A 26,343-nucleotide genomic window follows, 5' to 3' on the forward strand; every position below is an offset into this window, starting at 1 on the left:
ACAGCAGTTTCTCTGTACTTGTGAATAATCCATGCATATCCTTCACATCTTTCACATCCATCATCCTCCTTCCTTCTGCTGTGCTCTCACTCTGGCTGGGGCTGGCATCACTTCTGGAACAGGCCATGGTAAAGTGTCCAAGCAAGTCCTCCTCACCTGCCTCATCCCCCTCCGACTGATTCCAGCACAGTGAGTCCACACTGTTCCTCTGAAAGCACAGCTCTTGTGGAGTCACCCATTACTCATGGAAAGAGTTTGCTGTCTCTGTGTGTCCTTAAGGTTCGAACACAGAGACTTTTCACACTGCACAGCCAACCTTTTACACTGACCTCCCCTTACTTCTGAACAAATACTCCATACCCTTGCCAAAGGTGATACCTCCCCAGTCCCTGAAGTTCCCACTTTTGTGCTAATGTTATTTTCTAACCTGGAGCGCCTTCCCTTCTACCTTCACATGCCAAAAAACTTGCTCATTTTTTCAAGAGTTTCTCACACATCTCTAATCTCATGAAGACTTTCTTCATCTTTCTGTTTGATGAGATTTAAGGTTCCCATAACCCCTATTGTCCTTTTCTAGGATAATCAATACATTTGACTGATATTTTTATTAGATGTGTGTTCTTGTCTTTCTTCACTATTCAATTGTAACCTCTTTAACAGCAGGTGAACTTGGGGCTCCACTAGGCCATTTGATGCCATTTGGGAGAGTTAGAAAAAGGTATCCTTTTATCTGAATAAAGGCAAGTCAGCATCAGAGACTATGGCTTGAAAATCCAGGTAGCGTGGCTGGATTTCTGGACATATTCACTCCTTGGATCAGGCAGTCTTGGGCAGGACACAACCTCACACCTTTATGTGGTGGCTCTGAAAACGCTGTATTACCCATTTTTGGATCTCTGGCACTGCCTTACATAGTGTTCTTTCCTGCCCTAAATAAAACCTTGAAATGTGTCGAATTGAATTTCAACTCTGATTTGATGCATGTGAAAACCAAAAGAAAAGAGCATGTTGTATTTGTGTGTTTGCGGTTGATGAGTAGGTTGATCTGTGGATACTAGAGTTTTATGTTTTGATCGCATCTTGAGCAATAGTTCAAGAATTGATGGTAGTGCAAGGCCAACATAGAAGACTGTGGGTTTGGAGTACACAGCAGCAAAATGATTCATTCTCAAGTTATCACTGTATTCTGGACTTAAAGATCAGTTTTATGTTAAGGCATGCTTTTGCCCAGCTAATAGACTACCAGGTGCACATAAACATCTCAGGTGTAAGTAGTTCACGTGGATGGGGGGAAATAGTAGCAACTGTCGATCAAACAAAATAGAGGGTCTAAGAGGCAACTTGACCCGAGATCAAGTTGGGAGATCCTGAGCAAATTAGTTAATGGCTTGAGACTCAGTGTTCCTGTCTGTGAAATGGCAAGATGTTAAGAAATTTCCAACTTACAGAATTGTTATGCAGACTTACTACAGTGAATGTGAAGTGCCTATCCTGGAGCTGGCACTTCAAAAATAGTTTTTCTATGTATCACTACCCTAAGTAAACAGAAGTATCCCTGGTACAGAAAGAACCAAGAAGAAACAAATTAGTGGAGATGGTTATTGGTCAGCTTTTGAATTCCTGTGCACTTTCTGGCCTGGGATATACATCATTTTAACAGGCTGGTTAATGTTTCTCTCTCTCTCTCCGTTTCTCCCTCTCCCTCACATACATGCACACTCACATACAATTAAGTGTTCTATGAACTTTTGGCTATGTTTTCAGTATCATTTCATTTAAAGCCATGCCGTGTTCCAGTTTGAGGCCCCAGATTTAATAGAATGTGACCTTGATTCCAAGTTTTAAGGGAGGAAAAATTTTTTAAAAACTATGTCATCGAGAGTGCAATTTCTCCACCATTTTAGAGGGTCATGCTAATGCCAGAGCATGTCCCGGGGCTCTTCCTGGGCAGCACACTCACTAATGAGCAATCCATAACCACCCATCATAATTTTAGAGTTAGACAGTTTACCTTCATGTAGGGAAGAGTGCCCCAGGCAATGGTCATTGCTTGGGGAGAGTAGCAGAGGTTCTCTCGGTATAAATGAAGTCCCCGGAGGTAACAAGGCGTTTTTGTATTTCAGGCCTTGTCTCTCTCAAAGTGATCTTTGGTAGACATTGCAGGCACTTACGTATTCATGTGTGCTCATCCAGGGAGTACAAACTTCAACATCAAGACCTCGTTGGAATCCTAGCTCAGGGAGACCTTGAGCAGATGATTGAGTCTTTTAGGGCCCCTTTGTAAAGTTGAGGGATGAGCTTAAATTTTCTTGGATGTTCTACACATTCAAATGGGCAATCTAGTCATCCTTGAAGGCATCTGGCACACACAAAACGCTCTGCACGAGTTTCTTTCCCTAGTATAGCTGGAGCTAAAAATATAGTTATTAATACATATTTGATTACATTTTAAATTCTTTATTAAATATTTAATATTTGATCACATATTATTAGTAAATGGATTTTGTTCCTTCTTTTTCAGTGAAGTACCCTACATCACCTCATTAGCATTTCATAAGTGCTCAAAATCTCACTACTTGTTTCTAGTTTCCATTCATGGCACACGTTAGACATGAGTTTCCTCTAAGCTAGTTAAGGTTTAGGAACGATGAAATAGGACAGAAGAGTTAGTCTGAAGGCGGGAACTTAAGTAGCAAGACTCAGAGGTGAAGTCAAGTTGAGATTTTGGCAATATCTGTTTTCCAGGCTCTTCGAGGGGCCTCCAAGTCTCCTTCCTCATTGGCTACCTGGCCAGCAGCTGACCTCACTGTTACACTCTTATCAGAGTTTCTAGGAATCTCCTGGCTAGTGAATGCTTCATTCAACCACTGGACTCCGACACCCGACTCTGCCTTGACCTCAGGCTTTTTTGTACTCTCTAAATCCAGTTGCCGGTGCCATGCCAGCCCCAGTCCTTCCATATATTTATCACCTTGTCTTTTCTGGATCCAGCATCTTTCCAGACCTGCCTCTTCAACTCACTGTCATCTACAGTCCCACTGCTAACATGTCTTCTGTTTGATCAAACCATGAGGTCTCTCAGACCCTGGGGCCACTGCCACAGTGAGAGAGAATACCATCTTAGAGTAGGGTAGGGGACAAAGAGAAAGCCAGAAGTAAACTTCTGCAAGGAAGGACTTTCAAAGTGCCTTCTCATACCCCGAAGAATGTCAGTGTCAGATTTTAGGGAAAAAAATAATTTGTAGATCAAGTCTCTTTTGGCTCTTTGAGGAGTTTTCCGAATTTCTTCTGGGAGGCCCCAGTTTCTGTGGCTGGAGTATGGAAACCCACACCTGGGAGGCCTGCTTGTCTTTTTCGTGGCTGTCTTTATCCTGAGCATTCCTGAGAGGTACGGATAGTCCCTGCTAGTGGGCTGGCCCCAGGCTCTGTGGGAAGGAATGCAGCTACACTCAGACATTCCAGTTACTGCTCAAACCCAGTGGCACTTCATTAAGTCCTAGGCCACTCCTTCTCTCTTTTGAGTGTTTGCCGGCTTGCCATGGCAACCAGATACCCTTTCTTTATGTTCCCCCCACTTTGCCCTACTCTAGTCAGCTCCATCACCAACACCTCTATGTGGGCATTTTCTGATCCCCTCCTAGTTGCCAAGGGACATAGAAGCTACAGGGTGAGGATCAAAACATCTTCCTTCATTGGATACCCAAAAATGAAACTGTTTGGAGGATCCAGAAGTCTGAAGTGCATTACACTGACCTTCCTGGTCAGGAGTTACCATGGTGTACACGCAGCAGATCAAAATGGGCATGGTAGAATGTGCCTGTCCTCTGACTGTACAGACATCCCAGTAGCTGGAATGGTCTGTCTGAGAATATGGCCAGGCCAGAATGATAGTTATACTTGGTAGGTTAAGCCAGTGTAGGTTAAATTTCAGTGAGCTCAAAGATGGGAGGAGTTCTGGAGTTTCCATTTTTACCTATGCCAATAAACACATATCACCAGGAGCCTTGAAAGTGCGCAGGCCTAGAGCCATAGTCATGCCTCCTCCATGGCAGGACTGCCTCTGTGCTAATGACCTGGATGCAGCAGCAAGGCTGGGAAATATAAAAAAGATTGCTACGTCTTGTTTATCAGAAGGCTCCCAGTTTTGCTGTAAGCAAGAACTGTGTGCATTGCCTCCCTCCTCCTAGATTACAAAACAAACAAAAAAAGCATTTTATCAAATTTTGCTGTTAGTTCAGTTCACTCACTATGCTGAATGAATGTAGAAGGAAAAGTGATTTAAGTGAGCTACATGGCAGCTTTGCAGAGTGGTAAAAAGGGGATATCCTAGCCTCCCATGCTTAATGGTGGCTCCCAGCTGTATGGTCCTAGACCAGTTAATCTAAGCCTGACAAAAAGGAACTGAAGTTTGTAACATCTCATGTGTAACATGTAGATGGTGGTAGTATCGTTTTATAGGGTTGTTCAGTGATTTAGACTACAGACGCTATGCAAAAGTGCTTATATGGTGCTTGGGACATAATTAGTCATCAATAAACATTAGTTGCTATTAAAAAATAGCATCTTCGGCAACAAAGAAACCTCACATACGATAAACCTCTTAAAGGAAGTCCAATTTCAGATTCAAAAGATCTTTGGCACATAAAAAAAATTATGAGTAATGGAAATTTGGAACATGTTTTCTTGCTACCCTAATCTGTTATGAAGAGAAAGCAACTGGGGAAGGACAACGTTGGTGAAACATGTGGTCTCGTTTCAGTGTCTAAGGGACACTGAAGAGGATCCCAGAGTGGTAATATTAGTTGAACACTTGCTAGGCATATTCTTGCCACTGCATTAAGTAATTTCAAGAGTCTTGTCTTGTTCCACCTTCAGGCTGCTTGTTGCAGTTAGTAAGCTACTGTGTCATGGCTGAAACCCACCATCCATCCTCTGCTTCGTGATGCTGCTTTTGGAACACTACAAACCAGTTCCTTTTTATCAGTCAGTCCATGTTAGATTTTGTCGATGGGGACATCAGCGAGACTGGAAGGAAGAAGGGAGAGGGGCTGGTGCCTTCCTGTTGGCTGGATGTTCAACTCAGCAGCTTCTAACCAATGGCTTCTCACAGTGGCAACAGCAGTGTATTCCTGTCTCTTTCATCTTTGTGCATTAAAGAACCAGCCTCGGCCAGGCACGGTAGTTCACACCTGTAATCCCAGCGCTTCACTTGAGGCCAGGACTTCAAGACCAGCCTGGCCAACATGGCAAAACGCTGTCTCTACTAAAAATACAAAAATTAGCCAGGCATGGTGGTGCCCAGCTACTCAAGGATTTGAGGCAGGAGTATCACTTGAACCCAAGAAGCAGGAGTATTGCTTGAACTCAGGAAGCAGAGGTTGCAGTGAGCTGAGATTTTGCCACTGCACTCCAGCCGGGGTGACAGAGTAAGACTCCGTCTCAAAAATAAATAAATAAATAAACAAAATAAAATAAAAAACCAGCCTCATTATGTTCTTCCAAAGAAGTCCCAGCACCAGGCAAATGACCCCTCCTTTTTGAGGGAATCTAGTTTTGAGTCAACAAAATTCCTCCCTTTGCTCTCCCAGCCCTAAAGGTTGTGGCTGTGTCCTGCAGTTAATATTAATACCTCTATACTTTCTCAGTGTTTCAGATATTTTTGCTTTGTTTGGTTCTCCAGAACCTTTTCACCAATTCCTGATATTAAATTCTCTTTGTCAAAGTCTTGACTGGAGCCTTACTGATACGTTGCTCAAGTGGCAGAAACAGATGGAGACTGAAATTTTTCATTTTCTGCCATCTAAGATACCAAATCAACACTGTTAGGTCTTTTAAAAAAATACTGATTTATACGTAAAAATGGCAGCTCAGAAAACATAAGGGAAATGCTATGAAATTGATGTATAAGTAGTGGGGTTAGCAAATCTCAAAAATATTTGTTCTCACTCTATTTCCATTTTCAACATGTAATGAACTTATGTTAACCTTTGTATATGCCATAAGTTATATACAATATGTGATGCATACATAATAGATTTTCCTAAATGGTACGGACTTTGAGTATTCCATGCCTATTTTGGCTCTATAAATTACGCAAGACAAATGCACGGCACATATCTTGCTATTTGCCATTTCAATATCTGTATGAAGTATTGATCATGCATCTCATCACTCTTTCTGGCCAGGTACAAATCCATTCTCAGAATCTTTTTCAAGTCAGTTTTCCAGGCAGCCACTGCTGCTTTATCAAATTTCACACTCAAGTGGAAACCTATTCGTCACCCCTGCAATCAATCTTAGAATTCATAAAAATGTACTTACTTTTGGCATAAAATTGTTATCTTCCAGATTGTCTTTCAAATCCTAAAGAGTTACAAAATTTCCATGTCAGATGATATGTACTAACTTTTAGTTTGAAGTATATATTAATCAATACTTAGTCAGGAAAGCAGAATACATTTTAGGTAATTCCACAGAGGAAGTTCAAGGTGAGAAACCAATCAGAAAGACTTTGAGATTGCAGAAGGACAAATAGGAGCAACCTATCAGATTAGCAACATCAGGGCGCAGCTCCTGCTTTGAGGGGATGGAGGGTCACATGGAGGAGACAGAGGTCATGAAGAAGATGCTGGAGACACCATCTGAGGCAGGGAGAAGGGGAAATATCCCTGTTGCCTTCTTCTTCCTTTCCTCCAATCATCTACAACTCCTCTGACTGTCCCAACACGCTGGAAGCCTGTTGACAAAGGAGTCTGGGAAAAGTTCCAATAGTTTGTAAGAGTCAGCACTATGTGATACAGAACAGTGGAAGGTTGGGAAATGGATCGGAGAACAAACTGGCAGTGGTTGATTAGGTGTGTGTGCATTACTGTTATATTCAGTGGTCATCAGGGCAAAATGGCATGTAAGGCACATTCAGCCTTAGTTTTATCTGTGGGCACTTAAATCCTTCCACACCACAGGGACAGGGCATGAGGCGGTTCCATCTCTAAGTTGGTATTTCAGGGAACACTGCCTGACTCATGGGACACCAATAGCCTCAGGGGCACTTGACATTTGAATTATTTGAAACAAAGGAAGTTGCTCCTAATTATTAAGCACAAAACATGGCTAAAGTTCTCCCACTGAGAAAGATAGTAAGGAATCAATTACAGTAATTTGTACTCCCATGTGAGCAAGCATATCATAGACTCTAACAAAAGGCAGATTTGGTGAAGAAACATGATGTCAAAACCTGTCTATCTCTAGGGGAATCAATCCAATTACAGCAGACACTGCAAACTACCAGAACAAAGAGATTTATTTATTTATTTTCTCACTCTGGAATAGTGCAGACATGAGCCAAATCCTGGACTCCCACATATGTCAAGAGAAATTGTAAAATTTTATTATATAATGTTGAGGTTTCATTTGAAACCAAACTGCTCATTAATTGCTTACTTGATGTGACAATAAAATAGGAGTTGCTGGTGGGAGCAGGGTTAGGAGGCATTAGGTTATCAAAACATATCAAGCTATTCTGTCCTCAGGGCAGTAGGCATTTGTTCCCCAAGTTCTCACCCAAGCATTGAGTGTTACCATGGATGCATGCAGAAAACAGAGACTGGGACAAAAAGAATCATTAAAGCATAGTAAAAGGCAACACTGAACATACGGAGTGAGAGTCACAATTTCTTGGCTCTGAATAATCCTCACGTCACAGACGGAAAATAAAATTAAAAAACCCAAACCAAGCTACACAACTAAACAAACAAGAAGAGACAATCTGCTCAGCTTGTAAAGGTAATCTATATGCCCTGAGTTGATTTACTAATGGCATTACTGAGTTTGCACTGGCCAACCACACTCTCTCTTATTGTCTGACATGGGGTAACTGGGTTGTGATTTGCAAAAATCTCAGTGGGATGAGTCTTTCCCTTGTTAGGACAATGAATGAGAAACAAACTCATTAATCATGACGGCAGTATGGTGTAAGGGTTAGTGTCAGACAGCCCTTGGTCAAAATGCCTGGACTTCCATTTAGCTGTGAACTTGGGCAAGATATATAAAGATACCGAGACTGCTTCTTCTTTCTTAAGAGTATTTACTTCAGACTTGCAATGAAGATTGATGAATATTATGCAGTTCAAGTGTTTAGCACAGTGCCTGGCACATAATAAGTATGGGGTATGCACATTTGCATCCAAAAAGTTCCAAATACAAAGGGACAGAAAAACAAGTAAAATTGGAAGAAACTCTTCTCTTCCAATGTTTTTCCCTTGTCCCAAATTGTCCACTCCCTTCTCTGTCTTTCTTTTCCCAGCTCTGGAACAATTCTCTTCTTCTCCTGGAATTCCTATCTGGGTTCAAAGATTCACCCCCTCAGAAGTATTAGGATACAGTGCCCCACCCTTCTTCTTGCTCCCCTCCATGGAGGCAGAGACCCACTTCATTGGTAACAGGGACATTGTGGATGTAGCCCAGTCTCCATAAGTTCTCATCTCCTTTCCACAGTGAATTCATGCCCAGAGCAGGGGGCTTACCTAAATGTTCTGTCACTGAGTGGATGGAAAGGCACTGCTGACCCCTGATTGGATTCTTTTTATTTAAAAGATCCCTGGCCAGGAACAGTGGTTCATGCCTGTAATCCCAGCACTTTGGAAGGCCAAGGCAGGTGGATCACCTGAGGTCAGGAGTTTGAGACCAGCCTGACCAACATGGCAAAACCCCATCTCTACTGAAAATACAAAAAAAAAAAAAAGCCAGGCATGGTGGCAGGTGCCTGTAACTTGGAAGGCTGAGGTAGGAGAATCACTTGAACCTGGGAGGTGGAGGTTGCAGGCAGCCGAGATCACACCACTGCACTCCAGCTTCGGCAACAAGAGCAAAACTCCATCTCACAAACAAAGAAACAAAACCCTTAGTGGCTTAAAGCAATAACCATTTTATTATGTTACATAATTGGGTGGGGGGGCAGCTACTCAGGAGGAGCTTGTGGGGTGATTCTTCTCTTTCATGTGGTATTGGTGGAGGTTGCTTGGTAGCATGCAACTGGGATACCACCTGTCTTGGGGTCTCAGCACAGCTTCATTCACCTGTTTGGTGCTTTATCTGAGCTGGGACTGTGGACCAGAGCCCTGCCACGTGACCACTCCAGAATGGTGGTCTCAGCACAATAGTCTTGAATTTATTAGGTGGCGGCTCAGAGCTCCAAGAGCAAGAGTTCCAAAGAAGGCAGAAGCCCTAAGGCCTTTTTCGATTCAGACTTGAAAGTCACATAGTGTCACTTCCATTACCATCTGTTGGCCAAAATAGTTATAAACCTGCCCAGATCCAAGGAGAGAGGCAGTAGATCACACTTTATACGGGAGGGGTGTCAAAGAATCTGTGGCCATGTTTTAAAACTGCTACAGTCATCACCTTCTTTTAATTGCCCCTGCTTGGGCAGGGACTTGGATTCTGATCATTACTTTTCAAGGGGACCTATCAAGCCCAGGCACTTAACACCTGATTGTTGAAGAATTTAAATAGAATCACATATTTTGATGGCAGCTGAGATAATCTCTATTTAAAGTGGCATTATCGAGAGAAAGAAAGAGATTACATATTTTGGGTTACACATCTTGAAGCATTTCATAAGTCAGCCTGTCTCAAATGCCCCTACACAATGCAAGACAGGAATGTGTCTGGGAGGGCCTTTTGCAATATTTTTCTTCAACATTTTTCTTAAATGGCCAAAGTATACATTTCAGCAGCTTTCACAGCATCCTGTACTTTTCTGTCATAGTCTTCCTCACCCTTGTGATGATAAGTTCAATGCCTAATTTTCCCCATAGGATGCCACACTCTCTGATAGAGAGTAAGCCTGTATCCTCTGCATCATGTGTAGTGTCTAAAATATAGCAGCTGTGCAACAAATACATATCACTGGCTACTTATTTGGAGAAGGTTGTAGAGAGAAGATGGGACTCACTACTATTTAAAGTTTATAATTTGCTATGAAATATTTGATTCTTTTTTTTCCAGATAGAATGATGACTATAAGGCCCATATGTCTGGAATCTGAAGTGTAACATTTAAAACTTTAACAAGTTCCCTGGTGAGTCTAACCAGTTTACTCAGATTATTGAAAGACACAAGATAACATCCACATACCCAACACTTACTAATAGCTTTGTTTTATTATTCAGTTAATTATTTCATCTTTTATAATCATACAATAATTCTCTTTTAAACAACACTGTTATACCTGAAGATGGTCACATTATATTCTTTCTTCCTTCTACAGTAGTAAAGTGTTTTTCTTCATACTCAGTTTTTTAATAGAACATTTGAATATCAAGAAGTGTAGTTAACTAAAAAATAATGAACGGACCAAACTCCATGGAAAACAATTGCACACTCAATTAAAAGTCTAATGCTATTACAGTGGTTCATGTACATTCAAGAGGAAACTCCAGAGGTCTTGGGGACACGGGAGCTGGGAGAGTGTTGGTGGGATATAAGCACCTCCCTTAAGACCTGTTTGGCAGCTTGAAAACTCAAGGTTGAATACTGGTCCAGTTACCATCACCCTTTCTAGCCAGGATGGGTTCCTTCTGGCAAGCATCGGGAAAAGTCAGCAGGGTGCGATCAATAGTGTCTTTCAAGGGGAAAAAATCCTCCAGTCAATTGTACAACCATCCTAAGACTTTCCCCTGCCCCATTCATATCAGCCTTTTTAACTTGAATGTAAGTAGGAGCCAGTCATAGTTGTGTGCATTGTGTGTGCACACATGTGTGTGTGTGTGCACATACATACACACATTCAGTGGGGAGAACTCAAGGGGAAACTGGAGGAAGAAAGTCTTGGGGAAAGAGGGGTCTAAAAATGGAGGGTCACAGAAAGAAGAAGTAAAAAACAAAGGTAAAGAAGGTAGAGGAACTTAGGAGACTGAGGGAAAGATAGGAGAGAGGAAGATAGTATGCCTAAAATAAAAAGAAGGAGAGGGTGCAGAGGAGGGACCCTGATACCTGCTTCACCCTCTCCCTGGTCTGTCAACTCCCATATCATCCACTTCTGGGCACAAAGGCATTGGCAGCCTCACTCTGCTTCCACTCAAGCTTAAAGCACCATGTTCTGCACAGACATGAATAGAAGGATGGCAAACAGTAGCAGCAAAGAGATGCTCTGGGCCCTGTCTGATTGGCCTGTCACATCTTCTCTGGCAATGGTGAAATATTTGCCCCTTGAGGCACTTTAACTGAGGCTCCAGCATTTGCCACAGGTGGGACAGCCAGTTTTTCTGCTGATCTTTTCTTTGAAAGTAGGGGAATCGCTGAGGCAGGTGCATTAGAGAGTTTGAAATAAATCCTTCAGTGTTTGGAAAGAAGGAGACAGGACAGTGAAACCACCCTGTGCTTTATCTCAGCCTCATCACAGGCTTCCTTCCCAGTTATGAGGGTGGGGAGGAGGGCCATGTGCAGTGGAACTAAGGGTCCCAAGGGTGCTCTAGCTCCAAAGGCCAAGGGCACACTTTGGCCCTTCCTCCTTCCACTGCAGAGAGGACATGTCCATGCCACAGATGCTTGGGAAAGGTAAAGCTCTCTGGACAGGCTCCCTGTTGGGCTGAGAGCTCGGACAATTGTGTGCCAGATGATACCAAAAACAGAACTGAGTATTGCAGGGTTGCTAAGATCCTGTGCCCTGGAGACCAACAGCCTGAACTCACACTGAAATTCAGTGTGAGTTAAGTGCATGAGGGATTTGGGGCAAATTGTATAACCTCCTTGCCTCATTTTCCTAACACTAAAATGGAGACAAGAATAGTACTTTCCTCAGGAGTTGCTGTGAGAATTCAATGATACCTAAAGTTCTTAGAGCAGTGCCTGGCATACAGCAAGCACTCAATAAATGTTATCTGTCATTATTATTATTTAGAAAAAAAAACGATATAGCTCAATGACTAGCCTTATAGGTCCTGCATCTGTTTCCCGACCTTCCTCATGTGTTTCCAAATGAGGAGCCCTGGTCGAAGGCATGATGGCTGAAGGTGTGTGTTCAGGCCACTGAGTTGTATGGGATGGCTAAGGCCATTGCTAGTTAACAGGGCCTTGCCAGGCTCTTTCTGAAAGTCTGGGCTTCCTATTGGCTGGGTCACTATTTGTGACCATGTCAATGCTTGGGCTGTGGGATGGAAACAACACTCTAGTCCTTAACTGCAATCAGTGGTGCTTCCCTACACAGAATTCCAGCAACTGGATGGGCAGTGGCCATGGTGGAATCCTCCTGCTTATGGTTATCAGAGAAACGATTTGCAAAACTAGCAACACAAGCAAATTTAGCAAGGTGGGGATGAACAGACATTTTCTGTGATCAATAATAGCTGTAGTTCACTGTAACACTGATATGAAAGTGTTGACCCTTCCTGGACCCCATCAGACATCCACCAAGCCTTACCTGCTCAGTCTAAGAGGTGTGGGGGTTAAAGATAATCCAGGCACATGGATATATATTGGTAGGCTGGAGAAGTCCATCCAAAGGAAGCATGGATTTTTTTTAAAAAATAATAAACTCCAAGTCTTTTCTAGAATGTGGACTGCCAACTAGTCTCCCAGGTAGACTTTTCTGAAGGTGCATTTGACAGAAGGCATCTTGTTCCCTCTCAAAGATCATGTTGTTCAGAGGAGAGGACAGAGATCTGACAGAGGGAGATTTAATCCCAGTCCTGGCTTAAAATAAGGAAGGCTCTCAAAACCCAAGTGGTCCACTGGGGCCTATAATGAAAGCTGGTTACACCTTTCAGGTATGGAAATAGTGACAGCAAGGCCTAGGAAGAAAACCAGGAGGCACATACAAGGGCCACCTTCCCCAGTTTTCTAATTGTCTTTCTCTGTGAGCAGGGCCAAGGCTCCCAGAGTGAGATGCTTCCTGAGGCATGTTTGAGCGTGGGGCCTGAGGCAGGCCTAACAACTTTCTGACCTCACCTCTATCCCCGGTTGCAATGGATTTAGGAACTCAGTGAGCACAGGGTGCCTACTTAATAGACTTTTCATGGGGACCACAGCAGAGCTCTTGAGCATTTTGGTAATCTTCTCGGGGACAAAAAATGAATGGAACAAAGTAACGGCAAAGCAAACCCCAAAGTAATCCTCTAAAGAAATATGGCACTGCATGAAGCCACTAGCTGGCAGATTTCCCAATCATGCAGATGGAGAACATCATACTGAAGAAGTTCTGCAGGGAGCAAGGATCACTTTCTCCCTGGTTTTGATGTTGCTGTGGAGGTTTTAATGTTCCATTAAAAAATATTAAAAATCCACAAACCAAACCAGATGGATCCCTCCTCTTTCCTACTTCATTCTGGCAGCAGCTCCCTGACCTTATGATGCTAGATCTCTTTGCTGTCCCCATAGTCGTTGTAGGGGATGCTCAGGGTCTGCTCCTCACACGTCTTCCTGAGGTCCCGGCTGAGCTCCGCCCAGTCAAGTCCATAGGGTTTGATCTCGCTGTAGCGGCACCCCAGGTACTTGAGTGAGCTGCGCCGCAAGCTTATCTTGGGTTCCTGAAGGAGTCCATTGCACCAACTGCTGAGGTCCCCAAGCTGGGAAAGGATGAGACCAGCTTTCCTATGGATCAAGCACAGAGGATACTTAAGTTAGAAGGAAGAGAGGGTCTGGATGAGCACAGCTACTGTTAGTGTGAGACTCTAAACTTCAAGAGGGCAGAGTGTGGTGTGTTTTCTCCCTATTTTACCTTTGGCACTTAGAACAGTGAGCCCTCCATAAATATCTGTCAAGCAAATGAATGAATGAATGAATGAATGAATGGGATAAATGTTCAAAGTGAGCAAGCACCAAAAAGAAACAGACAAAATGCAGTAAGGAAAAATAAGAAGAGAAAATTAAAAAACTAATATTTTAGTGGAAATGCATGCCTTTTAAAAATCATAGAGCTGGCAGGTTTGAAAGACAAATCAAATCAAGTTTCTTTAAAGCTAGTCATTTATCATCACTAAATGACAAATAATGTGCTTGACTGAATATTTCCCTTTCCAAGGCCGCTTCTGAACTGGTAGAAGCAGCCATTATGTTGAACTGAAAAGGATATTAGATATGACCAATTATGCCTGGATAGAAGTAGCTATAGTGTAATAAAAGCAAGGACAATAATACCCTCAGTTCATGTTGACACAGGATTATCCTTTGGGAAAATGAAGACTGTCAGTTGCACATATCACCTAATTAACCTCCAGGTGAGCTCATGCTCCATTTCTCCACCTCCCTCAGAAAGTGAAGAGGCATTATCATTGTCACTTAGCCCCAAAGGAGAAGGAAAACAAAGAAGGTGGTGAAGGTCACCTGAGCCATTGCAGATTCCTGAGAGAGAAGGGAGAGAGGAGAGCAAGGTGCCCCAAGTTGCACACAATGGAAAGGAGTGATCTCCCTGGGCCAGGAGCACAGAGTGTGAGAGCCTCTGGCATCTAGCTCTATAGGGGGAAAGGACTAGCAACACTATGTCACTGGTGCAGACCAGTGGCACTCACTTCTGGTGTCATAGATAAAGAAAGCCTAGAGTCAGTTCTCAGAGCTTACTGGATTTGACTCTGAATACAGGAAGAGTAAAAGATCAGGATCACCTCATTCAGTTGTGTTTTTCTTATTCTTTAAAAATGCAAGTAACCAGAGACCCATGAAGGAAGATACTCTCATTTGAACAAGGTCTTGTGACCTGGAAAACTCAACAAAGACTACTGACTTGGAAAACTCAATAAACACTATTCTTTGCAGCATTTATTGACTGCTAGTCTAACTCATGTGTGGAACCACTCTTTTCTAGTTTCATCAACAATTTATATTAGTCTGTTTTCATGCTGCTGAGAAAGACATACCCGAGACTGGGCAACTTACAAAAGAAAGGTTTAACTGGACTCACAGCTCTACATGGCTGGGGAAGTATCACAATCATGGTGGAAGGTGAAAGGCACATCTCACATGGTGGCAGACAAAAGAAGAGAGCTTTTGCAGGGAGACTCCCATTTTTAAAACCATCAGATCTCATGAGACTTATTCACTATCACAAGAATAGCACGGGAAAGACCTGTCCCTATGATTCCATTACCTCCCCCCAGATCCCCCCCAACACGTGAGAATTCAAGATGAGATTTGGGTGGGGACACAGCCAAACCATATCATAATTCCTCCCAGAAACTGAAATTTTATTCACCTTATTTAGAGAGAGGTTTCAAAGAACAATAGCCACATTCCTTTCATTTCTCCTCTACTGTCCTGGCAGAGAGCATTACCAAGGGATGACCTCCCTGCGTTTCTAAAGGGTGAGCTGAGAGAAGGGCGGAGATTGCAGTTGGTTGGAGGAAGGGTTTGAGCTTCAGCAGCAAAGTCAAGGGCTAAGAGTGGAGTGAAGTCATGGGAGGTACAGTCATATTTTCTCCAACTTCAATGGTGGGTCAGAAGAAACCAAACAAACACTCTGCCTGCTGACTAAATCATCTTGGGCAGATGACCTGTACTTTCCCTATCAGCCTCTGCAGTTTGGTCAAGCAGGTTTTCCAAAAGTTGTCATCAACAAGAACTCTGGTGGCCCTGCCTCTCAGTCTGTCCTACTGTATGTCATTAGTTGTTGACAAGTTCATGGGAGGTGGAGAAAGGGGAGAGGCAGAAGAGGGAGGGACAACATCAGCATCATCTTCAAGAAATGAACAAAGAACTCCCATCATCCTTCCAAAAGAATGAATTTAATTAGCCCATACACCCTTTGTTGCTGCTTTCAGTGCTCACTTTAAATAACAATAATAATAATAAATTTGGGATTGCCGTTGACCATTTTGGAGCCTGTGGCTTTCTTTCTTATTAGGAGAGCAACCAATGTTTTTCTCAAACTATTTTCAACCCTCAGCTCAATCTGGAGGCCTCATTGAATTTTAATGAAATTGGATTGTGGTGAACTGAGGGAATCCTCTGTTTGCTCAGAGGAAGTAAGCAGCCATAGACCCTTTTCTGCTCATCTTCACAATTAACCCCAAAGTGGGTTGATGTATTTCAAAACAGAGGATTTTTCCTTTCCTGTGGTTGTCTCTGAGATCCATGACACTAAAAAGCCAAAATTTTTTTCCTGCAGACTAATGAAACTACACAATATTTTCTAATATATAGCCATGAAAGACTAGTATTACACATGAAGGAGCCTCCTGGGAGGAGAGTGTGCAGTCAGTGGTGGCCTTACTTTACAACAAGATCTACATTTCTTCCCCTGCTCACTTTCTTCATTAACCAATTTTGCTTCTGACTCTTGAATCACAAGAGAGAAATTTTAAAAGCACTACAAATGCCCTTAGAAATCAAGATGATATATGCAATGTTAGTGCTTTTCAAATTGTGACATTTATGTTCCCTGACAAAGAACTGTATATATACACTCAATAAATGTCAGAAGAGAGAAGGGAAGGGAGAAGAGGGGAGAGGGGAGCAGAGAGGAAAGGAGTGGGTAGAGAAGGAGGTAGCGGGAGTGGAGAGGAGAGGAGAGAGTTAGAGAATGGAGTTGATATTAGTGATGAGTAAGAATAAGGTAAAGACAAAGATAGGGTATGAAGTGAAGGGGACATTTTTTAACATGTATCTACTTTCTAACCCAGGATTTGTCTCTTACCAAAACTGAGACAAAGCAAATTAAAAATCCCTTACATTTTTCTCTGTGGTCTATAGTGATGGCTCTCTTTGCCCAAGAACTATCACTCTTTATAAACAGGAAATTATTTATGGATTGTAGAAAAATCCTGCCAGATCTTACACATAAAATCATTTTATTTCAGGAGATAAACCTAATTTTCCTCTTTCCTTCAAAAGTAAGAAAATAGAATGTCCTCAATGATGGTCTTCTGGGAAAGTTTATAACTGCAAGTCACAGCAGGCCAAATGAGGTTGATTCTCTCTCCAGTTTGGTCAGAAGTCAGATGGATGGGATGACTTTTGGGTGGTACTTTCATTCTGCCCTGTTGGCTGGAGTGAAAGAATTCTTTAAGAGACAGAGGATTCTATAGTGTTAATTTTCTTCATTTCCTTCCTTCCTTCCTTCCTTTTTAAATTTTCTCCTTCCTTCTACATTTTCTTTCTCATTCATTCTTTTTTCTATCCTCACAGCCCTTCTCCTATTTTTATTGTTTCTGCATGAGCACCTAAATAATTTGGGGACATATAGGTAATAACATTCCACATGAAAATCCTTTTTATCATACTTATCCAAAAATTTCAGTCTTTCCAGGGAAGTCTGTTTTCTCAAAGCAGCAATATACAGTTATGATTAACAGAACAAAAGAAAAGTGATACATCTGTACATTCTTCTCATTTCTTACATTCCAAGCACACTATTCTGTTTGTGCAACCTAAAAGCGGTGGGTGTGGAGTATTAGGCAGTTGTGGCCCTTGGGGCCAAGAGAAGTTAGCACACACTATCTGACCCTAGCTCTGGCCAAGATTGACGTCAAGATGGGTCTTTGTCTACTCTCTTGTTGCATTTCAAGAGATGTGGAATTTAACTCAAAACAAGTATTTACAATGCATATAATATATGAAAAACCTAAATGCAAAAAATATTTTTGGATAACCTCTTTAATAAAATTCCAAATTTTCTTTCACAAGACCATGCTTTTGGCTCTTTGAGTTTTAGAATGCAATGTCAACATGATGAAAAAGGAAGGTAAAATAGGTCAAAAGCAAAATTGTTTTTCAGAGTTCAGGAAAAGCATTCATGGCTGGACTGCTTAAACAGAGCTCATCCAAAACTAATCTGCATGGGCTGAACTGTCTTAAATCAGGGGACTGACTTCTCTGATTGCCTAAGCTCATCCAGGAAATCTCTACAACTTCATGGATGCAGTATTACAGCACAAGAGATACAAAATTTCAAAAAGTCTTTAAAAGGGTTGACTTAGTTTATTGATTACCTGGGACCTAACTCATCCTCACATCGCCAGGTGAATTCCCCGAAGCTCTCGTAGTGCTGGTTATAGTGGTAGAGGACCCGGTGTAAGGTGGGGGAACCCAGATCCAGGAGGGTATTGTAGGCGGTCTGCTGCTCCTTCCCACTGGTGTAGCCATTGAAGAGATTGTAGATCTTGTCAGCTATTTCTGAGGAAGGAGGAAAAGGAAAATAAGTTCATATTTACATATATATAAAATAATGTATGTATACACACACATTATATATGATCTATATCATATAGATATATCATAGACACATGTAGATCATTTATAATGTGTATATAACATGCATATATATCATATAGTATACGCATACACATAAATGTGTGTGTATATACATATATGCATGTTTGCTTATGTGTGTGTGAGTATGCTGTTACTGAAAGAGTATTGAACCCAAGGCCTGAAGAAAGTGATTTGAGTAATTCACTTTGTGTCTGCCCCACCAGGCTTCAGTTTTCTATTCTAAAATGAAAGCTTTTGACTAGAATACCTCTAAGGTTTGTTTCAGTTACAATATTCTTTTTTTTACTCACGTTTTCTAAAAATACCTAGCTTGAGGAAAAAGCTCATATATTAACACTTTTTTTGGCAAGTGCAATTCCAGGGAAGCAAGAGCGAAGATAAAGAGAAATGAAGCAAGAAAGAAGAGAAAGTGAATGTAAGGGAGAGCATGAAGGAGCTGGTCATGCCTTCCTGATGAGCTGATTGCTACATTTTGCAGGAGAGGATGTGTGACCCACTGGATCTCCAGTGTGTCATTCAGGGGTAGAAGGAAAGAATTTATCTCCAACTTCCATCCATGATTGGTCTGAGTGTGTTCCCATGCGGCATTAACAACCCTACACTTCTAGGTGGCATGTGCTTGCATACCAGGGTTCCTGCCAAAGCAGCAGGGCAGCCCAGGCAGCGAGTGGTGGGCGTTCGGCTCAGGGATGAAGTGAGGCACTGTCAGGCGGTGCTTGCGAGTGACATGAAGAGTCTGAAGTGGCCTCATGACTGTGGGAAAGCAGAACCCTTGTTAGGACCACCTAGACCAGACGCAGAGGCAGATCTGTGGAGACCCAGAAATGGAATCTAGTGTAAATGAGTAATCTTTCCATTTAATTTATGTCTCTGATATTTCTTCCTCAAAGGCATAAATTGCTAAGTCTGAAGTTGGTGATGTGGCAAAGTGGAAATGATTTTGTATAGACTTGGCATTTTTTTCTTACAGAGCTCAAAGCACTTCATCATTAAATATTTTCTCTTTTAACCTGTCAGAAAGGAGATGTATTTACATTTTTCTCACTAAACAGCTGGGAAACTAAGATCTGGAGAGCACTGCTTTGTCTTGGATGCGGTGCTAATTCTGGGGATGAAGAAATGAAGTCCACAGGTTCCTAAGCCACAACTTGGCCAATGTGACCATCTGTTAGCTTGCAGGCATGGCAGCCTGATTCCTTGTCAAACTTCCAAGTGACTTCAGCACTGCTGGTCATGACAAAGTCATCCTTGTAGCAGTTTCCAGAGTTGGAATGAATAAAATTTCTACCTCTATCCTGCCCAGACACAGAAATTATTTCTTTACTTTTCTGTCTTACCTGTTGCCTATGAGGACAGGAGCCAGATTTTACACCCTTACTATCCTGAGTGGCTAGCACAAGGCCAGACAATCTAGTAGATCCAAAAATGTGACCTGAATGAATAGAACTTAAACCTTTGGGAACAATTTAAATTTACTTTGGGGAAGAGTTTCTCAGTGATATCTCTCTATACCAGGTCACACCAATCCTGTAGCAACCAAACTTGCAGCCAGCATATTTAGCTGCATTGCAAATCACTTGAGTATAGAAGTCCACTTAGATTTTCAGGTTGCTAAAATTCTCATATTGTTAAAAATGGAATGAAGAAACAAAGAGGATAGTGATTTAGAAAATAGATATCTATGGTATCTCTAGTTGTTTATCGAAGGCCTGTGATTGCCAAGAACTTTGCACATGTGAATTCCAGTTCTCACACTACCACTGACAGATGGCAATGAATGTGCCTGTTTTACAAATGGGAAGATTTGGGAAAAGGTCAAGTTACCCACCTGCCCAAGGTCACACTGCCAGTGTGAGATGGAGTCAAAATTGAAAACTACGCCTATCTGCCATTGCTATTGTGTACTGATGCGTGGAAATACGTGATGTATAACCAATTTAAGGTACAGGAGGCAGAGTCATGGGATGGAAAATCTGGGATGACTCTCTCTGGTCAAGGGCATTTCCCTGATTGGGCTACAGATGAGGGAATCCTAGTAGCTGTGCAGGGGGTCTGTCGTTTCTGAAGTTGAGATAAGAAGAGGCCGAGGGACTCTTCTAAGAGCTGTATTGTGTTCCATGGGAGGCAGGGAGCGCTTGCTGAGAGAAGAATGACTAGGGGCAGGAAAAATGCTGGCCATAAGACCAGAGCTGAGATAGGCAGGTCTGGACTTCCTCTCCCACCCCTGCACTGGTGCCAGTCTATGCTTACTTCTTGTGATGAGAAAGAACAGTCCACATGCCAGGCCCTGGTTGTGGTAGTCTTTGCTGAGGAGCAGTGATGGTTGAGGAGATGCCAACCATTCTCATAACATAGCAGTCATATCCAGCTAGAGAAGACTAAAGGCTCCCAGCTTTTGCAGCACGTGGGATGAGACCAGTTTCCACCACCAATCTCCTAAAACCACAATATTCTAGCTCTTGGGTATGCTTAAGAGCCCACATCAGTAAGTGAGATGCCGTTTTCAGAAAGATCTATGGTCCAGGCTCCTAGCGCATGAATATTTCTGGCTCCTCCTATTTTCACAGAAAGAATTGAGAGAATTTATTTTGTTAGTCTTCATAGCATCTCAAGAATTCACTAACTCAAACAATGGAAAATAGTAGAGGTATTTTTAGTTATAATTTTACTCAATTGCAGGTTCACAGAAACCTCAAGCTATTCAAGACAGATACCTGTCTTTTCTCTCTTTAACGATCACGATGTTCGGAAATACATAAGATGCAGGTGAAAATATGGCAAAGAGCCTGTCTACACAGCCTCATCACAAAAAAAACATGATTAGAAAAGAACTGAGATCTCTCAGGCAGCAGGATAAATTAACAAGGTTGAGACTGAGGCTCTCAGGCCCAGGCACCATGGCAACAAATGGAGTTGGACCACACCCGCTGTGTGACCAGGGACAAGTTACTTAACCTCTCTGGGTCTTAGTTTCCATGCCTGTTAAATGATGGTTAATAATACATACCCTCCAAGATTCTTGTGAGAATAAAACCTATATTAAATGTCAAACCTTTTTTTAAAAAAAAAAAAAAAAAAAAAAAAAAAGCACAATGTCTGGAGATAGTAAGCTTATATTTATTCATTTATTAAATAAAATTGTTTTCGAGTACTTACTATGCGCCTGACAGTTTTCTATGTCCTTGGGCTACATCGGACAAAAATCCTCACCCTTATGGCACTTACAGTCTGGTGGTAGGAGACAGGTCAGGTAAGCAATAAACGTAGTAAATAAGTAAAATATAGTGTGTGAAAAAGTGCGGAAAAATAAAACAAGAGGAAGTTCGTCCTTCCACAGCCTTTGTATTTCTGTGAAATCTGTTCTCCAATAATGAAAAGGGGAACCAGAAGGATTTGCCAGTGGGTTGGATGTAGAGCATGAGAACAGGCAGGGGTCACTCCACCATCCATCAAGTCAGCCCCTTGCTCACCGTCCTCCAGGGCTTCCCACTCCAATCCCAGGCAGAGTCCAGTGCCCTGTTCTGATAACCAGGCCCTGTGGGATCCTTCCCACACTCTTGGAGCTCCTCTCCTGCTCTTCTCTCTCCCACTGTTCCTCCTTCCTCTTCTTCAAACATGAGCCAAGAATCTCTGTACCACTGCTCCTCGATCTGGAAAGATCTTCCCCTAGATTTCTGCATGACTTTCTCCCTCACCTTCCCAAGCCACTCCAGTTAAAATTCCACTCTCTGCACCTCCTATCCCGCAGCCCTGCTTATTTATCTCCATAACACATATTGCCATCTGACATATTGCACAAGTTACTGTGTTGTTGGTGGTGGTCATCCTTGCTAAGATATAAGCTCCATGAGGCAGGAGGTTTGGCTCCAACTGCCTAGGACAGGCATTTAGTAAGGGCTTAAGGTATATTGAATGATGTAATGAATTCATGAAATCAGATTGTAAATTTCTTGAAAATAGATTTTGATTCTAATTACTTTTGTGTGTAGCATCTAATAGCAGGGTTCGATAAATGGCTGTGGAAGGAGCAAATAAAGGGATGGATAAACATTTATGTCTGCATCAGGAAGAGAGAACGGGCATCAGGGAGGGGTGGATGAGAACTAGCCTTCCATGGATGAAGCTTCATGAAGAAGAACTCTCAGAAGGCCATGCCCCAAACTACAGTCTAGCCAAAGGGGTTGATCTTATTACTCACATGAGCCTGAACCTACTGTGGGAGGCTGGTTTCAGCAAAACATCGGTAGAAACTTATTTCCATAGTGGCTTTAGTGTCATGATGCAGGAAAATTCTTCAGAGAAAGTATCCAGTTTAGGATAAATCTTCACATAAGGGATGAAGTCTGGCTTTTAGCTAGATAATGAGGAGCTGAAGTCATGCTCCAGGTCACTTAAAAGGTAATTCCCATTTATTAGATTTAAACTCAGACCTGAGTGCAGCAAGATCATATTTATGATCACCATGTGGGTGTGAGGAAGACAAAGCATATGGTATTTTGGTAGAACTGCTAAAACTGTATTAATTAGCAAGGATACCCTCAATTAGTCTAACTCATTAATTCTGGATTTACCTGCACAGGACACCTTCGTGGCTGAAGGATAGCAGGCCCTGGGAGTGTTATTTCACTGTCTCAACACTAAATTGGCTCTTCTGCTCCCAGCTCGTCTGCTGGGATTTCAGAAACTCTCTTTATTAAGAAGCACAAGCAGGGAGAGCACATCTTGATGGACTCTGGAGGGCTTGGGCTGACCTGAAGGAGCCCCGCATGGAAAACTGTGTAGTTGTCTGCTCCCAGCAAACTTCCCTATATGGGCCACTCTTTATTCTAGAATTACTTTCTACCTAGCCATCTCTGCAGGTAGCGCCATGCTGCATCCCCTCCACCTGCTAATCACCTCCCTAATGTCCCACCACCTGCTGCCTACTCCCTGATGTCCCACTACTCACTGCAGGCTGTGCTACCTGCAAGGACACCAGCATACTCTCCAACACAGGAATAGTGGGGGCACCTTCTCACCACCTGCCTCTCTCTGGCTTAGAGGAAGAAATCAGCAGATAATGAAATAAGGGTGTCGTGGATCCTCTCCAGACAGTCTCTCATCCGGGAGTTTTCAATTCCAGTTTTCCCCATCAGGGAATTGCAGAGACCTTCGAAAGTCATTCAGTCTAAACCCTATAAGCAAGCAGCACTCACTCCAGAGGGTCTAAAAAGGGAGATTTTCGGTATGTAATTTGAACAGTCTTTCAAAATGTGAGCCTTTTCTTCTTCATCAGTATTTAGAGACAAGGGGAAGTGCTTCAGTCTTTGACATAATAACTCTCTAACCATTTTTTGGTAACCTGGACAAAATGGGAATTGGGTAAAGTAACAAGTGTGAGTACTGGTTCTGCCAGATGCTTTGTGATATTGATCACTTTACTTTCTCTACTCTGAACCTCAATTGCTGCATCTATAACATGGGGGTATTGTGTCATTCATTCAGTAAATACTTATTGACTTCCTAGTAGACAGCAAGCTCTATGCAAGCTCAGCAAGTTGGTTACTGATAATAATAGCAGCTAACTTTTACTGAATAATTATTATATGCCACGCATTGGGTGGGTATTTTTTTCTATTTTACATTAATTGAGTCATTTAATTTTCACTAGAACCTCATTAGCTAGGATACTACCTCCCCCATCCCCACTTTACAGATGAGTAAACTGAGGCATGGGGTGAAGTAACCTGTTGAAGATCAAGTGGTTAGATGGGAAACAGACATTTGAACCTGGGATGCTGATTCCAGGTTCTCTGCAATGAGTTGGTCAACCACATTGCCTCCCAGGTGTTAGTGATTTAACAGTGGACAAAAACAGAGTGGGATCCTGATCTCATGGAGTTCACTGTCTTGTGAGGTAGATAGGCATTGAACACATCATTATAATAATAAATATGATGAATGTTCTGAAGAATGAAACACGGTACTGTGAGGATACCTCATTATGGCTCCTGGTCCCTTCTGCCCTGAAGGAGGGACACTTGGTCTGAGATTTGCAGACTAAGAGGTGTTCATCAGTTGACAGGGTAAGAGAATTCTAGGTGATGGGACCCATGTGTGCAAAGGCCTCATGGTAGAATGAAAATGGTGTTGGAAGAACTGAGGAAGGCAGTGAGGCTGGAATGCAGAAATCGGCTAAGGGAGGGGGCCAAAGTGCTGGAGAAGTGGGCTGGGGTCACTCCATGTAGGTCCTAATGTACCTATTTAATGTTTTTGTCACAAGAAGAATGGCAATACATTAAAGAGTTTTAAGAAGGGCCCTTGATATGATCAGATGTCTGTGTTGGAAATAACCCTACCTTTAACATGCTCTGCAGATTAAAGATGAAAATCTTTTCAGACCTTGTACAGTGCTACAATATTAGTGGTTTTAATCAATGGGAATCCAGGTCACTCTTTCCCCTGTGATTTTGCATCATCATAATGTCACCCCTTGCACATTCTGGGATTATGTCCCTCCTGTCAATCTAATTCACCTGGAGTCAGGAGCCTTATACAAGGTGATTTAAGGGATGTCAGCAAATCAGACTGGACACAATATTTCTCTTACTGAAACTTGCACAACCTAAAACTTTCAGCATCAATCTCTGTTAATATGCAAATACTATCTCTTCAATACTACCATGTTAGTGGTTGATAAGATCACTTAAATTCGTGCTGGAGGCCTGTAGAAGTGTTGACCAGGATGAATAAAATTCTGGTTATAAATTGGGTGTAAAAACCTTAGAACAGGGGATGATGTCAAGACCAGTCTGGTACTGTCATGAGGAAAAGGTAAGCTTTGTGCAATGGGTGCTGACTGAAGACAAGCTTTTCTTAATTAACAGGGACTGATTCTGCAGGGGAGCATGTACTGAAGACAGCCAGTTATTTATCAAACAACTGGCCCATAATAACTTCAAAATACAGAATTAAAAATTCTGATGCATTTTTGTCAGGGATGGGGGGATTTAGCAATTCACTCCAAATCTGCAGCCTTGCTGTACATGTTGATTCAAAATAAGCTTTCAGGTGTACAAAAACCTATAGACAGAGTAAATGACTGCTGAGGGCAGAGATCACAGGTACGTCACTACGTGTGCAAGCACCTGGCATATAATCGTGTATGCCGGGGGCTTCATCGGTGTCTCCTGCGGGCTCCTAGACTTATCACTATGTGGAGTAATGTAATACGATGAGCACTTTTGCCAGCAGCTGAGGAGTATTTCTGGAAAGGCAATGCTGCTGTACTGGGCCTTGAAGTCTCCTTCCCTGCTGAACTCCAGGTTGCTCCATTCAACTCTCTTGGTCCCTCTGTCCTCATAGCAAAGGGGAGTACCTGGGGCATCCCTTCAGAAACCCTGCTAACTTCAATGCCTTTTACCTTGAGCTTTGACATCATCCACCACGGGGCATGGGGTCTTCACGATCACATCGCTTGGCCTGGAGCGCCGTCCTGTGTTGTCCACTCCCCACAGCGTGAACCTGGCAGGGAGAGGGAGGGCATAGTTAGCAGAAACAGTATGACTGGAGACTAGATCTCTGTGGCCCTACTTCATGGCCCAGCTCTGCCTGGACGGGTGACTACAGACCCGGATACTCTCATCATCCTGGTTCACGTTTACTGCCACCATTCCAGGCAGAAAGATGCAGCCTAGAGCCCCTCACTGCTTCCTAGTGGGTCTTGGGTTGTAATTTGCTGCCGTGAGTATATTTTTTGGCAGAAAGCATCATGGCCTCAGGCACTGGTTCACAAAGTGGGGGCCCCAGACCAGCAGGACCAGCATTAGCTGGGAAACTGGGAGCAGCAGACCCTAGCCCAGACCCACTGAATCAGAAACTCTAGGGATCCCCAGACCTCTGTGCTTTCCTGGGCTGTCCAGGTGACTCTGGTGCCTGTTAAACTTTGAAAACCACTCAGGGAAACAGTTTACATCTTTGGAAACAGATGGTCAGAACTTGGGTCTGAAGCCATGTAGTTAGAGTGAATGCCTGCGAAATGGAGATGATAATAAGACTACTTGTGGGCCGGGCGCGGTGGCTCAAGCCTGTAATCCCAGCACTTTGGGAGGCCGAGACGGGCGGATCACGAGGTCAGGAGATCGAGACCATCCTGGCTAACAC

General features: G+C 42.7%; 1 protein-coding gene across 2 annotated transcripts in view; it reads right to left on the bottom strand.

Moving 5' to 3' along the window:
• Window positions 1–6,390: 6,390 nt before the first annotated feature.
• ASTN1 (astrotactin 1) overlaps window positions 6,391–26,343 on the bottom strand; it is a 310,755-nt gene continuing 290,802 nt past the window's right edge. Inside the window, exons 21-23 of one of the 2 annotated variants that reach the window (XM_011962380.1) lie at window positions 25,604–25,704; window positions 17,919–18,102; window positions 6,391–6,736 (exon numbers count right to left, since the gene is read on the bottom strand). In XM_011962380.1, the coding sequence (XP_011817770.1) occupies window positions 6,697–6,736; window positions 17,919–18,102; window positions 25,604–25,704 (325 nt within the window). In that variant the 3' untranslated portion in view covers window positions 6,391–6,696. Of the gene's footprint in view, window positions 6,737–10,135; window positions 13,588–17,918; window positions 18,103–25,603; window positions 25,705–26,343 lie in introns of those variants that run through there. The other variant, XM_011962379.1, reaches the window with a different exon arrangement.

Source organism: Colobus angolensis, unplaced genomic scaffold (assembly GCF_000951035.1).
Source record: "Colobus angolensis palliatus isolate OR3802 unplaced genomic scaffold, Cang.pa_1.0 Scaffold59, whole genome shotgun sequence".
Taxonomy (NCBI): Eukaryota; Metazoa; Chordata; class Mammalia; order Primates; family Cercopithecidae; genus Colobus; species Colobus angolensis.